The sequence below is a fragment of the Rhea pennata genome, unplaced genomic scaffold, assembly GCF_028389875.1.
Source record: "Rhea pennata isolate bPtePen1 unplaced genomic scaffold, bPtePen1.pri scaffold_51, whole genome shotgun sequence".
NCBI lineage: Eukaryota > Metazoa > Chordata > Aves > Rheiformes > Rheidae > Rhea > Rhea pennata.
In genome coordinates this window covers 956,072-971,343 of record NW_026907687.1, presented here as the reverse complement: position 1 = coordinate 971,343, position 15,272 = coordinate 956,072, and the positions used below count along the sequence as shown (strand labels likewise).

At 46.1% G+C, this 15,272-nt stretch overlaps 1 protein-coding gene across 1 annotated transcript; it reads right to left on the bottom strand.

Moving 5' to 3' along the window:
- Positions 1 to 7,669: 7,669 nt before the first annotated feature.
- LTB4R2 (leukotriene B4 receptor 2) lies at positions 7,670 to 10,466 on the bottom strand. Its single transcript, XM_062601533.1, has 2 exons — positions 10,441 to 10,466; positions 7,670 to 8,716 (listed from the first exon to the last, which is right to left on the bottom strand). Exons 1-2 carry the CDS (start codon positions 10,464 to 10,466, stop codon positions 7,687 to 7,689), a joined length of 1,056 nt encoding a protein of 351 aa, XP_062457517.1. The 3' UTR covers positions 7,670 to 7,686.
- Positions 10,467 to 15,272: the final 4,806 nt, after the last annotated feature.

Here is a 15,272-nt window from a genome sequence, read left to right as displayed (position 1 = left end):
AGATGGATGGGTGTATGGATTTGTATATGGATGAATGGATAGATTGATGAGTTGTTGACTTGGGGGCAGATCAATGGATGGGCTCAAGCATGGGTGAACAGATGGAAATGTACAGGGATGGATGGACTGATGGGTGGTTGCATGAACTGTTATATAGGTGGAGGGGTGTATGATAGATAAGGAGGTGAAAGTTTATGGAGTGGGATGAACTGGTGGATGGCTAGATGGATGGATGGATAGATGAATGTGTACACAAAAAATATATCCTCAAAATACACTCTCGCTGTGGCTGCTCCTACTTGTGCCAGTGCAGGGAAAACCATTCTGAAACTTCATAGGACAAGAAGCTCCTGTCCTTTGAAAAAGCTTCCTGAGTGTCCCAGTGGTTACTTTTTCCTTTCTATTTCAAGCTGATTGAGTTTTGCATGGCTCCATATAAGATCTTTGGCAGTGGAAAGAGATTTTCATGATTTAGTTGACTCAGTCATCCCACAATAGGTTTTAAAGACCATTTGGGGCCTTTAGAGGACTCAGGTATCTAGGAGGGAACCTTAAAGCCTGCTGGAGGGCTGGGCCTTGGCAGAACACAACTCAGCACAAGAGCTTATGTCATGAGAAGGCAACACTCATGTCTTCTAACTTCTTTAAGTTGATTTCTCCCAAGTACACTCTGGATAGTCAAGGGAGTCTAGTAAGTAATTTCTACAACCTTAATGTAGTCACCTTCCTCTTGTCAGATGTACCACTCTCTAGACCCCATTGACTTTTAATTATTTTCATTTAATGGCGCTGGCACTTTTGTAAAAAGAGATTTGAACTAACCATCTGCTTAGAAGTATCTTTTGGCACTGAAAATGCTCTAGCATGTTGTGTCATGACTACATTTAGGTAGGGGTCTCACAGATGATAGGAACGTCTCAGGAGATCTCTTGCAGAAGATCAAAACTAGGCAGGAGTTCTCCTCCTCCTCCTCCTCTTCACACTTAATTATTTCTCATGCTACAGGTGATAGGCCTAAATATGGAGGTGGGGGGTGTCACAATCATGTAAAACAGAGTAAGGCTGTCCTCAGTGACTGCACAATCCATTGATGGGTGTTTTAAGTATACAACTGTGCCTGAGCTGTAGAGGAGAGTCATCACTCCAAGGTGTGAGGAGTAAGTGGAAGAGGCCTTGCATCTGCCCAGAACTGAGGATATTTTTTGAATTGCCCCTGATAATCTAGTCAAAACTCACTGCTCAAGCACAGTCACCTAGAGCACAATTGCACAAGATTGCTTCCAGGCAAGTTTGGAATATCTCCAGACAAAGAGACTCCACAGCCTCTCTGGACAACCTATTCTGGTGTTCTGTTACCCTCACAGTAAAGAAGTTTTTCCTCATATTCAGGTGGAGCTTCCAGTTTATGGCTGTTGCTTCCTGTCTTGTCACATGGTACTCTTGAAGAGTCCTGCCCCATCCTCTTGACACCCTCCCTTAAGGCATGTGTAGACATTGATAAGATCCCCTCCCAGCCTTCTCTTCTCCAGGCTAAACAGGCCCAGCTCTCGCAGCCTTCCCTCATAGGGCAGATGCTCCAGTTCTCTGATCAACTTTGTAGCCCTATACTCGACTCTCTCCAGTAGCTCCATGTCTCTCCTGTCCCAGGGAGCCCAGAACTGGACACAGTACCCGAGATGTGGCCTCTCCAGGGCTGAGGAGAGGGGCAGGATCACCTCCCTTGACCTGCAGTTAACACTCTTTCTAATGCACCCCAAGATATTAGTGCAAGGAGACACTGTAAGATCACCTTATATCTGTATTATTTACTTTACATGGCTGAACTCCATTTGGAAATAGAATATACTTCCATCTGCAAAAGAGTCCAAGGACCTTGAAGATTCCACAGGACATTTTAACAAGACTGAAAACTAACTATTTATTTAGAAGTCTCATGCTTTCAGGGTCCTTCTTATGCAAGGAATCAAGGAATCAAGGCACTCAAGCAATTTTCAATGCATCCAAGGAGGAAGATAATTAAAGATTGGCCATGTACCATATACTTACCCACTCACTAGAAAGAACATTATTAGAAAGAAAAATTCCCTTGCTTAGTCTATCTATCTCTCTGAAAACTGCCACACGGCAGAGAATTACAATGAAAACAAAACAAAACATAACCCCCCCTCAAAAAAAAAAAAAAAATTAAGAAAAGATTTGCTAATCCCATTAAGTTATTATATTTTTTCAGTACTTTTTCAATACTCATCTTGGATGGATGGAATGACTTCCCTTAAGAACATTTAAAGTTACATTCATGTGTTACTTAAGCTTAAGCAGTTTATTTTATTTTGATTTTTTTCTTCATCATCTGAGATTTTGACTGCCTTTCAGAGCATTTCAAGCCCTTTCTGCTTTTGTAAAATTTAAGAACTTTAAGGCACTTCATCTCTATATTTTTTCTTTTTTTTTCTTTTCTACTTCATAACTATGCTAGGGCTAGGGATACAGCTAGGGCTGCTAGTAGCTAGTAGCTAGGACTACTATCTGCTTCTCAAGTGTTTTTGGATTAGCTTTATCAGCAGGACAATCTGCATTTATATACAGCTTGGAATTCTTCCACTTTAATATTCAGTTTCTCCCTCTCTTTTTGTTACTCTTTTAGCACTTCCTTCTTCTTCTGTACTTCCTTCTTGAGAGCAGTCCATCTCATCTGCATCAGCTTTAGCTTGCACTTCAAAGATTCAGCATTCTATTGGTGGAGATTTTAGTAGCCAGCTGAGTTAAGGGGATTTTTATATCCCAAGCATATCTTGCATTTACTAATTTTAAAATTTTAAAATGATGAAAGTATAGTAAAATTGAAAATAGCAAATTGACTGCCACTTCTTTTCCCTTTACCACTCCCATTTGGAGTGGTAACACCAACAACATAATCCTCCACACAAAATAAAAACAGGAGTTGGATTTACTCCTCTCCTTTTTTTCATCCTTCCCACCAGCGGATGGGAAGTTCTACAGACTCTGTGATATTGAATAGTCCTTTCACTGATCTTAAGCTAGTAGGAAAGAAAAAAAAAAGATTGAAGACAAATCTGGTTTTGTTAGCTGAAATGGAAAATTTGATTCAAAGGTTATTTTGCTTCATAAAGCCATCCTTAATTAGGTGAGAGGAGCCACACTATGGGATTAACCCTGGCTCCACTTCACACTCTTTGGCTATCTGACTGAAATCAACAGGCTCTTCAGCCTCCTCTTCATTGTCCACTCCCAGAATTTTAGCATTCAAGTCCTCTCCAATATGGCACAACCATGTAGCCTTGGGTCAGACTGCTGAATAAACAGCTAAATTGTGATAAAGAACCATGAGAAGTCTCATGCAAAGGCTCTACCCATGACCCTCTGTACACTGCAGGGGGCTGCCAGCTCGTGACAGATATTGGTACATTCCCTGTGCATGAGCAGCTTTCTCATCTGTCCGGTTCCACTAACACTGCCATGAGCTGAGCATGTACATTTAACTCATACCCCATTCCTGCCCTGTGGCCATCTGCAGAGGATCTCCCCAACTGCGAGAGCACCAGATTGATGATGTTTGCATCTCAAATATTCATGCCAGAACCTCACTATAGGCAATATGGTTTGGCAGGCCCTCCTCCCACATGAACCCTCTCATCTATCTGGGTGTGTTCACTGAGAAAAGGGGAAATTGAAGTGGAAGGATTTGTCAATCTTTACTTGACTGAGACAGAGGTTGTGATAGCAGGGTGCTTCCCCCTACATAAGTAGGGGGGGAATTCAGCAATGGGGTTATTACAGATTGTTAGTCAAGCATCTGAGTTTTGCTGCAATCTCTTGAGACTTCCTTCTGTTAGCCACTGGCCCTTGCTGGGTCCTCCTCCACTACTGTCTCTGCAAACAGATTCATTTCCTTCTTCCTAAGGGTACCTTTTGCACTCTGTGCTTCACTATTCATCCTGATTGATCTTCTTGGCTCTCCAACAGTCAAGTGTAGGTTATCAATGGCTTCTGTAATGGTGTCTTAGGAGAAAGGAAGGGACTTCTGCCAAGTCACATTGAGCTCACAAGCCTTGGCAACATGTTCTTCCTCTCTGTCGACAGAGAAAGCATGCAAAAGTGTCTCCCAACTCACTGTTGGAGGGAAACACAACTCAGTTCACATAGTTCAAGCTAAATCAAGAACACAGTGATATATTGATTTATAAGTGATATGTGAATAATGGTCAATCAGCAAATTCAGGATTAATATCAGCAATAAACCAAATAAACCACAGTGCTAGACACTTACAGGATGTCAATATACACCTAAAAAATTCTAGACTAACCGTCTATATTTAATCTCTGAAAGTTCTCATTGTCCCTGTGCAGAGTTACAGGCACATGCTCACACTTCTTAATTCCTTTCATGATGAGTAATTAAAGTCATGGAGACATTATGACAATGCTTCATAGGAGGAAACTGCATTAATCCCAGAACAGCTGGGTTGTTTGTGGTGGAAGAAATGTAGTGCTATGCAGCAATGAAATGCAAAAGGACTCCTGATATAGCTACATAGGGGGCCAGAGATATAAATTATATTTTCACTATTTCTATTTCACTAATTCTGTTTCACTGTTTCATTAATTCTATTCAATATTTGGGTTTGATCATTTTAAGGGGAAAAACAATCTAATGTTAATATCTCCTCCATCACACTGTACTTCCTCCACAAAGTATTTTATATCATCTGATCCTAAAGACTGTAAGACTGACTGTAGCTGAGTGGAAATGCTTCAGTTGATTCCAGCTTAAGGATTTGGTCCTTATCCAACAGTATTTCACCTATATGAAAGAACCCAGACATCTGAGCTTGAGATCAGGGAAGTGGAAGGTGATTCTGATATCTGGGTTTTCTGGGAGATCAGGGACACCATTTCAGATGGTGAAAATACCAGGCAGAATGCAATTAATTGCATTATTGGATAGACTGGTAAATACGTAGATGGATGGGTTTGTGGATGAATGGATGGATGAGTGGTTGGACATATTGTTACATGTATTGATTGATGGATGCATGCATTAGTTGATGGATGGATAGATAAATGAATGGGTTGGTTGGTTGATAGATGTGTTGGTAGGTAGATGAATGGGTTGATGTATGAACAGATTGCTGGATAGAATAGCTGTCTGATGGATTAGTGAATGCATGGATAGATTTGTAAATGAATGGATGGATGTGCTGATGGATGGACTGACTGGCAGATGGGTGCGTGGGTGGTTGAATGGTTGATAATATGGATGAGCTGGTGGATGGATGAGTCAGTGGATGGATACATGAATAGATTTCATATATCCATATAGGTTAATAGATAAACCATCTCCCCCCCCACACACATAGAAGGTTATTGGATTCTCTCAATAGAGCAGTGGTCAATCAAAGGAATGGACAGAGAGTGCAAGGAGCTCTACAATGGTTGGAAAGTGGAGGGAATGTTTGCTGTTACCCTTATCCTCCCCACTAGACCCCAAGCTATCAAGCACTGGAACAGGTTGCCCAGAGAGGTTGTTGAGTCTCCTTATCTGGAAATATTCAAAACTTGCCTGGGCACAATCCTGTCTAACATGCTCTAGGTGACTGTGCTTGAGCAAGAGGGTTGGACTGGGTGATCTCCAGAGGTCCCTTCCAGACTCAACCATTCTGTGATTCTGTAATACATGGAAATGCCTGTTTCCCCTAGGAATTATTCACGAGGTATGGTGACATTCACCAGGGCAATGTCCTCTAATGTTTAGAGTGATTGAGCTTAATTGAGTTGCCCCTTCCTTAAGCCCCCAGATGGTGCCTCTCACCCAGTTCCTCTTCCCATTGTGGTTTTGCTGACTCTTACATAAGTGTTTCCTGTTCAGTTGTTTAGAGGGGAAGTCACACCCAGTGGTTAGAACTATTGCCAGAGGGATTGGGGCAGAGAAACACCCTGGAGAGGAGAGGGGACCTGGTCCTTGCAAAGATCCCAGGAGAGAAGACGTGAGTCCTAGGTGTGTGAGGGACAATGGACCTGAGGCCGGGGGGGAGGAAGGGTACTTGTGGAAGGGGGAGAACTGGGGCTTGATGGAAATATATGCAGGGGGAACTAAGGGCTGAGAACACTGCATAAGGTTGGAGAAATGACTGAAAAAAGTAGGGAGTATGAGAAGGGGCTGTATGATCTGAGCTTCTCCCAAGGCTGTCCTAACCCCATATTCTGTTAGCTTGCCCAGCAGTGCCCTAACAACTTATGAGGTTTAAGGAAATCCCAAGGGGAGCTCCTACCTCCTCCTTCCTAAATATTTGCAATTAGCTCTGGGCAATTAAGGGAGAGCCCACAGCTAAGGTTCAGATATGATCTAGGTTTACTTGGTTGTGTGGAGTGGATCAGGGTGTCCTGAAAGCTAGTTCCCTTGAAGATAGGGGGTAATAGAGTGGGGGCAGTGGTGTGGGGTGGATTATGGTACCTGGCTGCCTTGGCTCCCTGGAGGGTGTGTGTGTTTGTGAGGTAGAGCAGAGGAATCCTGCATGTCTGGGTCACCAAGGGCCAATGGAATGTATGTGGTATAGCAAAGGGAGCTTGTGTGTATGGTCCCCTGGGAAGTGGTCAAGTGTGTGGTGCAGAAGGGATACCTGGGTCCTCTGGGAAGCAGTGGGGTGTTCCCAGAAGCCCCAGGAATCTGGAAGCCCCTTAAAACTCTGTTCTCAGGTTGCCTTGGTCATGAGATCTCTGTGGTTGATGCTGGCTCTAGCCCTGTCCCTGCTGATGTCTGTGGGTGCTCAGGAGACCCGCTACCAGAAGTTCTTGCGGCAGCATGTGGACTACCCCATGACATCAGGGCTTGCTGGGGCCCGTTATTGCAATACCCTGCTGATGCGACGCGCGATTAATGGCCCTGGGAGACCCTGCAAGCCTGTCAACACTTTTGTGCATGCTCCAGCTCAACAGCTGTTAGCAGTATGTGCCCACCAGCCTGATGGGCTCCATGTCACCGCGGGGACCCTGCCAGTCACAGCCTGCCGCTTGACTGGGGGGAACGTACGCCCACCCTGCACCTACCGTATCAGTCAGCTCAACCATCAGGTCCAGGTGGCCTGTCAGAATGGGCGCCCTGTGCATCTGCATCGCACCTTCTAGCAAGGCATGGATAGGGAAGGCCTGATCCCTCTGAATGTCCCTTACTCTCGAGGGTGCTTCTTACCTCCTGGGGCTGCCACACACACCCCTGTGCTAACTTAACCCTGTGGGCCACCCTTGATCTAATTGTGCTTGTCAATGAAGGTGACCAAACCCCCTGAGTCCCTCAATGCCCCTAGCCTCACTCTAACCCCTTGACAACCTCCAAAACCTTTGGACAGTCTCTAACTCCCTTGGGCTGCCTCTAATCACCCTAGGTCACTCCTAGCACCTACAGGCTAATCCTAACCACTTGGCAACCCCTAAGACCCCAGGGACAATTGCATTCAGATATGTCAATCCTCTCTTTGCAGCTTTTACTTTATTCAAGGAAAAAAGAATGAGTGCTTCATAGATAACATTAGCAGATAACACCACATTTAAAGATCCATTAAAATTACCCTAAAATATACATGCACAAAGCTTAAAAGACAATTAGCACGTGAATTAGTTGTGCCTGATCACTGCATACTCCAGTCAGCCTGATTAGTGTAATTAAAGTTACTACATAGGAGTTCCCATCATGTGCATTGCTGGGTGTCCCTGGGCTGGTTGATTCCTATTGAGGTCCCCAGAGGTGCCTTCAAAGAAGCGGGCAAGGAAGTTGGCCCCAGAGGACTGAATAAGGTGTCCTGCAGCAAAGGCATAGAGAATGGGGTTGAGGCTGCTGCTGAGGAAGGCCAAGGCAGTGGCCCCAGCCCGGGCACCCTTCCAGGCCTGGCCCAGGCTCTCAGCTGCCTGGCCTGTGGCCACACTGGAGCTGACCTGCAGGACATTGACCACATGGTAGGGCAACCACAGAGCAGCAAAACAGAGCACCACAGCAGCAACCACCCTCCCTGTGTGACTGCCGCGGCGCCACGGCCGACCTCGCAGCCTCACCAGGATGGCAGCATAGCTGCCAGCAATAATGATGAAGGGCAGCACAAAGGCCACAGATGTCTCCAAGACAAGGTGGAAGACAGCTGCAGCAGGATGGCCATGACATGGCTCACAGAGCTGGCCTGGTGCAGCTGGATCTGGTACCACATGGCGGTAGACTAGTGCTGGCAAGGCCAAGATGGCAGCCCCCAGCCACGTGGCCACCAAGGCCTTGGTGGCCACAGCCTTCCTCCGTAGAGTGAGGGAGAGGAATGGCTGGTAGACAGCCAAGCAGCGGTCAAGGCTGAGAAGGGTGATGATGAAAACACTGGCATACATGGAGAGGCCACAGATGTAGTAGAGAGTCTTGCAGGCCACCTCACCAAGGAGCCAAGACCGAGCAGCAAGGAAGAGCACAAAGAAGGGTGCGAGGAGGAGAACAGTGCCATCGGCCAGGGCCAGGTTGAGCACTAGCACAGCGGTGACAGAGCGGCACCCAGGCTGTGTCCACCGCAGCAGGCTCCAGGCCACAAAGAGATTTCCTGGTAGCCCCAGGAGGGTGGCAGCCCCAAGGAGGATGGCACCTGCCACACGGGAAGCTGGTAAGGATAGCAGTGTGCTGTTACCGGAGATGAAGAGGCACTGGGCAGTTGAGGGAGGCAACTGGGAGGCACTGTGGGGGGGAAGCAATGGGTGAGGAGGGCTACCACATAGCCTCACTCCCACTTCATAGCACTGCTCTATCCCAGTAGCCTCACTCCAACCCTATCACTGTGCTTACAACCCTTACCTCATTTCCACCCCACAGCCCCACTCACACTACATAGCCCCACTCATACCTTCTAGACCAATCCCTGACCACAGCCTCACTCTCACTGCTTGGCCTCACTCCCACGCAGATATCTCACTCCAACATCAAAGCAAACCAACAAGGCTAATGAATAACCACACCAACCAATGTCAACACCCAAAGAACACCCTACTCCATCCATAGCCATCCTAGAGCCCCATTTCCACTTTATAGCCCAGTCTCTCATTATAGCCCAGGCCCAGTCCCCACCCATAGTCTCACTCCCACCCTACAGCCCCATTCCTGCCTCGTACACTCCTCCCACATCATAGACTAATCACACCTCCTATGCACAGTCTCACTCAATGCCAAATTTCCACCTCATATAGCCCCATTTCTACCTCAAAGTCCCTCACTCTCTAGTCCTGCTCCAGCCTTGTTGCCCCACCCCTTGGCACACTCCTATCTCAAAGCCTTACTCCCATCTCCAAGGATACTCCAGTCACAAAGCTCACTCCTACCCCATAGGCAAGTCCCCTGCCATAGTCTGTTCTAATCCCATAGTCCACTATCACCCCATAGCACCACTATCAGCTATAGCCCCACTCCCACCTCACAGCACAGTCCCAATCTGGAGCCCCACTTCTGCCTTAGATCCCAGGCTCCCATTCCATAGCCCAGTGCCACCATATAGTCTAACTGCACTCCATACTCTCAGTCCCACCCTATATCCCCCTCCCACTGTATAACCCAAAGCCTCACAATAGAGGCCCAGTCCAGTCCTGTAGTCTTACTCCATCTGATAGTTTCAGATAGTTTCAATCCTGCTATATAATCCAATCTCTCTCCAAAACGCTCTCCCTCTGTAACTCTTCTCCCACTCCATAACCTACCACTGCCAAGCTTCACTTCCTCCCCATAACATATCTCCTACCTGAGAGTGATTTCACACTTCATATCCCTGCTTCCATCACAGAGCCCTACTCCTATATTGCAAACCCACTCTGCTCTAGAGGTCCACTCCCACCCTATAACCCCACTCCAACCTTGCAGCCCAAACCTATTACAAAGTCTAATGTCACTCCACGCACTCACTCCCACATCATAGGTTCACTTTATTCCTAGAGCCCCACTCCAAACTCCATAGTTACAGTCCCATCCTATATCCTCAATCCCCCTTATACCGCAAGCATACCCTATAGTCTCAGTCATATTACATAACCTCACTCTCAGTCCATAGCCCCGTTTGTACCCTAAAGCACCACTTCCACCCCATAACTCCAATTCAGCCATATAACAAAATGCCAAATCCACAGCCTAACTTCTACCCTATAGCAAAATTCTCAATTCATGGCCCACTTCAACTGCACAGCCCTACTCTCACCTCATAAAAAAAAAAAAAAATCCTAGGCCATAGGTCCACTGCCAGTCTGTACCTGGCTCCCATACCATAGATCCCCTGCTACCACATCACCTAATGCCTACCCCATAGCCCACACTGGTATACATCCATTCCCACCCCGAGTCAACCGCTTCATAGACTGACGCCTAACCCACAGCTCCTTTCTTCACGCCATAGACCACTATCTACTCCATATACCACTTACACGTCATAGTCAAACACCTGATCCATGGTTCTAATTCAGTTCCATAGACATTCAACTCCCACAGCCCATTACTCACCCCAAAGCTGACTCTAAGCTCATAGTCTAGTGACCACCTTACCCTACTCCTAACCCATTGTTAAGAACCCCATCATTGCCCAATGTCCTTTCCATAACTGCACTCCTACCTCACAGTCCTGTTCCCAAGCTGTAACTCACTTCCACCTTGTAGTCCAACAATTACTCTATAGCCCTGCTTCAAACCCACAGCCCAACCTCACTCCACAGTCCCACCCAACTCATTGCCCAATGAATACTTTCTAGATCCACTTCTACACAATAGCCTCTCTCCCATTCCTCTATAACCTCTATAATTCATCCCTGCTTCTTATCTGAAAAACTATTCCTTAGTTCAACCTGCTCCATGTTTCTAAAGGTAATTTATAGTCCTGATATATCTATCTGGTAATACCACTCCCATCCCACTACCCAACACCTAACCCATAGCCCCATCTCCACTTTATAGTCTCAATGACACGCTACAATCAAACACTTTTACCATAACCCAGTTCCATACTATAGTCTCGCTTCTGCCACAAATCCCAGCAACCACTCTGTAGCCTAGCCCCAGACCTATAACCTTATATCCACTCCATAATCTCATATTCACCCAGTAGCACACCCATAGACACATTTCTACACTGTATCACCAATGTCATTCCACAGCCCAAAGCCCACTGTTAACATATGGTTAAAGCTTTGACCTTTCACCCTACTCTCAACATTATATGCAAAGCCTCAGTCCCTCTTGCTCACCCCATAGCTCCACTCTTATCTCATAATCACAATGCGACCCTATAGCCCAGTGCTTAGCCATACACCCATTCCTGCTCTGTACTGCATTCCCACCTCATAGCCTTACTCCCATAACATACGTTGCTGCCACTTCATAGCTCCACTCAAAATACATAAGCCAAAATGCACCCCGTAGTTTGAATCCCATTCCATAACACAAGATCTGAATCTTAGTCTCACTGGCAATCTCACTCCCAATCTATACACCCAGTCCCAAATCATAACATACTCCCCTTTTCAGCCTCAGAGATGCCCCAAAACTCATTTCCATCCCATAGCCTTACTCACATCCCAGCACTTAAAGACTGTCCCATAGCATCTGTCCTATTCTGTAACTGCATTGCAACTCAGTAGTATACAACTCATCCTACAGCCTGATGCCTTCCATATAGCCTCACTGTCACTCCATTGTTCATTTGTGTTTGGTAGTCCAACACCTATTCCATAACCTCACTCTCATCCCATAGACCAATCACAAAGGATGACCAATGCCTAACCCCATACTCCACTCTCATGCTTAGGGTTAAGATTGGGCCCTGCATAGCACAGTATGTACCTTAGAGCCCAGTGCATACCCCATAGCCTCAGTCGAACCCCATAGCCTACTAAAAGTCCGTATCCCAATGCTGAACACATTGTTTCACTTCGGTCTCATAGTTCCACTCATGCATCATAGTCAAATACCCATCCACAGTACCACTCCCACCCTATAGTCCGAAGCCCACTTCAAATTCCCACACCTATAACATGGACCTATTACCACCCAGCTGCCACAGTACCACCAAACAAGTCACTCAAACCACAATGAAGTCCCACTCAATAGCCTTCTCTAGTCCCATGTCCCTCCTCTGTCATCATAGCCAAACATACACTCTATAGTGCCACTTCCAAACCATAACCCCTTCCCATGTCATAGCCCACTTCTCATGACACAAAGCCTAAACTATATCCCCACTCCAACCCATAACCTCACTTCCACCTTGGAGCACAATGCCTACCTGATAATCACAGTCTCTTCCCATAGACTCACTCACACCACATATAGCCAAATTCTACACCAATTCACCCAATTGAATTCACCCAATACCCCTTCTAACACCTACCCCCAAGTCCCATTCTTACCTCATAGCCCAAAGAAAACCCACATTACTTCATTCTTATTCCATAACCTATCACTTGCCCCCCTCCCCAAACCAACACTATAGCCTAACAGCCACCCCATATCCCTACTACCATCCCATAGCCCACTCCTACCTTGTAGTATAACATCTGGCCTATTGCCTTTTTCCCATCCCGTAGGCCAAGGACAACCCCATAGAACAACATACACTGCATAGTCCCACTCCTACCACATAACCCCAGTTCCACTACCAGCTCCATACTCACCTCATAGCCCCCATGTCTGCCCTGTACTCCATCACCTCAGATCAGACTGTGTCCTCTTTCTTTACTCTCTTTCCTTTGTGTCTTCCAAAGATGGGGGACAAAAATCCCAAGAGCTGAGTAATAAGGTTGGGGCAAACACATTGGATTAGGAGGGACACATATTTCCTCCCCCTTCATCAATGCTTTTTCTTTCTTCCTCTGTCCCCGGCTCCCATAGGGATGAGGGCCCAAGCGGAAGAGAGTGGAGGGGAAGGAAGGACAACTGCAAGGTAGTGATAAAGTGGAAGAAGGTTGAAGGGACAGTTCTTGGGATGGAACCATTTATCTCATTCCCATATCCTGCAACACCAGATACTCTCAGTGTCTCCCCCTACTTAATCCCCGCACCCCCATATCCCATCTCTGTAGCCTGTCATACCCTTAAAGGCCCCCATATCCTTGCTACCACCTGTATCTTGAACCTACTCCCATATCCTCCAGCTCCATACACTTCCATACCCTGCCAGTATCCCGTCACTACAGCCCCCATGTTTATCCCACAGCTCCCTCCTATATTCTTTCCCACAGCCAACCCTACGGCATGTAGTGTTTGCACAGCCTTCCCCGCACCCACAGTGCCCCACATTCACTCCTCATAATCCTGCCATTATCCTCATAGTTCCACATATTCCATTCCTAGTGACTCAGATGTCATCTCTGTATTTCCATATGCCCCCAGCCCCACATTTCTCCACTATGTCCTGTATCTTCTTCCCACTACCCCCATATAGCACCATCCCCTATCTTATTCCCACAGATTCCCATATCACCATATCCCCTGTATCTCATCACCTAAGCCCACCTTGTAGTATTCTTTTCCACAGGCCCCTATATCACCACAAACCCTATATACCATCCACAGTCCCTATATCACATTACTACAGCTTCCCATAACCCTGAAGTCCATCCATATCTCATGCCACAGACACTATACTCCCAAAGTGCCCAATATACTTCTACTGAGTTGATACCTTGTCACAAATCCAATACTCCAACCCCCATGTTTCCACAGCCTCCATATTCCATCCACACAGCTCCCCAGATCTCATACATATAGCCCTCCAAAATGCCATATCCCATCTGCACATATTCTATAAGCACACAGTGCCAGCCTCATAGAACCCCATGTCCCCATAGTGTCCCATATACTCTTCCCACAGTCCTCCTTATACCTGCACTGTTCCACATACTTCTGAATTGCCCTCTATGTCCCCGCTATCATCCATTTTCCCCTAGTCTTTCCCATCTCTAGCATCTTCACTGCTATCTCAGAGAATCCATGCATCAGCACTCTCCCCAACAATCCCTTACTCCATCTGCCATGGCTCTCCAGAAACTTGCTGTACCTCCTAGGTAGCACTGCCCCAACACCAAAGGCAGGGGCAATCCCAAGCAGGAAGGAAACATAGTGACATTAGTTTAATGGTACACAAAAAGACTTGGTTTTGACTGATGATTCTCCTTCTACCTTCTTTCTTCTTTTCCTTTCTCTCTTCCCCCACACTCCTCCATTGCCTTTCTAACTTGCTATTCCTTTCTTCCCATCCTTGTGTCCTTCTTTTGATCCAAGCATACTATTCCTTCCTCATCACTCTTTCATTCGTTCATTCACTGTCATTCTTCATCCTTTGATTTTTCATTCATATCCTTGTTTTCCTCCTTTTCTTTCATTCATTCTCACTTTTTCTATATTTTTTTTTCATTTCTCATTCTCTCCTCTTCTCTTTCTTTTGCTGATGTCCTCTTTCTCTCTCACACTTTTTACCACCATTGTCTCCTTATTCCCACTTCTTTCCCATGTAAAATAATAACCCTTTTCTATGCTCTCTCCCACTTCCCTTCTCCCAGGAAACAGTTTTTGATTTATCCGACAGCCTGAGTCTGATACAACTGCATATCAGCCTTTCTGGATGTGGTCTACGTGGAGAGTGGTCCTGAGGGATTGGAAGTGCCCAACATGTCTTCTTTCACTCATCCTGCTCGTACTTATGATGCTGAGTGCTTAGCTAAGGTTGCAGAGTGGACAGGGATCTACAAGCTGTTTGGGAAGTTCTAGTGAATCTGCTTCCAGATTAGGGAATGGGGAATCTGTGGGAAGGAGAGACAGAAAGAGAGGTGTGTTCCAGGAAGGAATAATGTAGGCTGTTTCCCCCTTCACCAACATCTGGAAGAAGAGGAGGATGAGGCCATTGATGGTGAAGAAGCAGCCACCCACAATCAAGAAACATAAAAGAAGGAAGCAATTGTTTCCTGCAAGGGGAAAGGATGGGCTGGATGAAAGTGTGGATAGTTTTAATACATGCTTATGGTGGGAAGGATGTAACCTCTTTCTTTCTCTTTCTGTCCTCATCTCTCTTTCCATTTCTCTATCCCTTCTTCATTCATCCTTTTTAGTTCCTGAGGGCAGAACACCCAAGGATTCTTCCAACTTGTTCCTGTATGCAGAAGGCATTGACTGTTTTTAGAGAGATGACTTAGAAAGTTAAAGACAGGATGATGAGACATGGAGCTGGAAGAATGGAGAGAGGCATGGTTGGATTAGTTGGTGGCTGGAA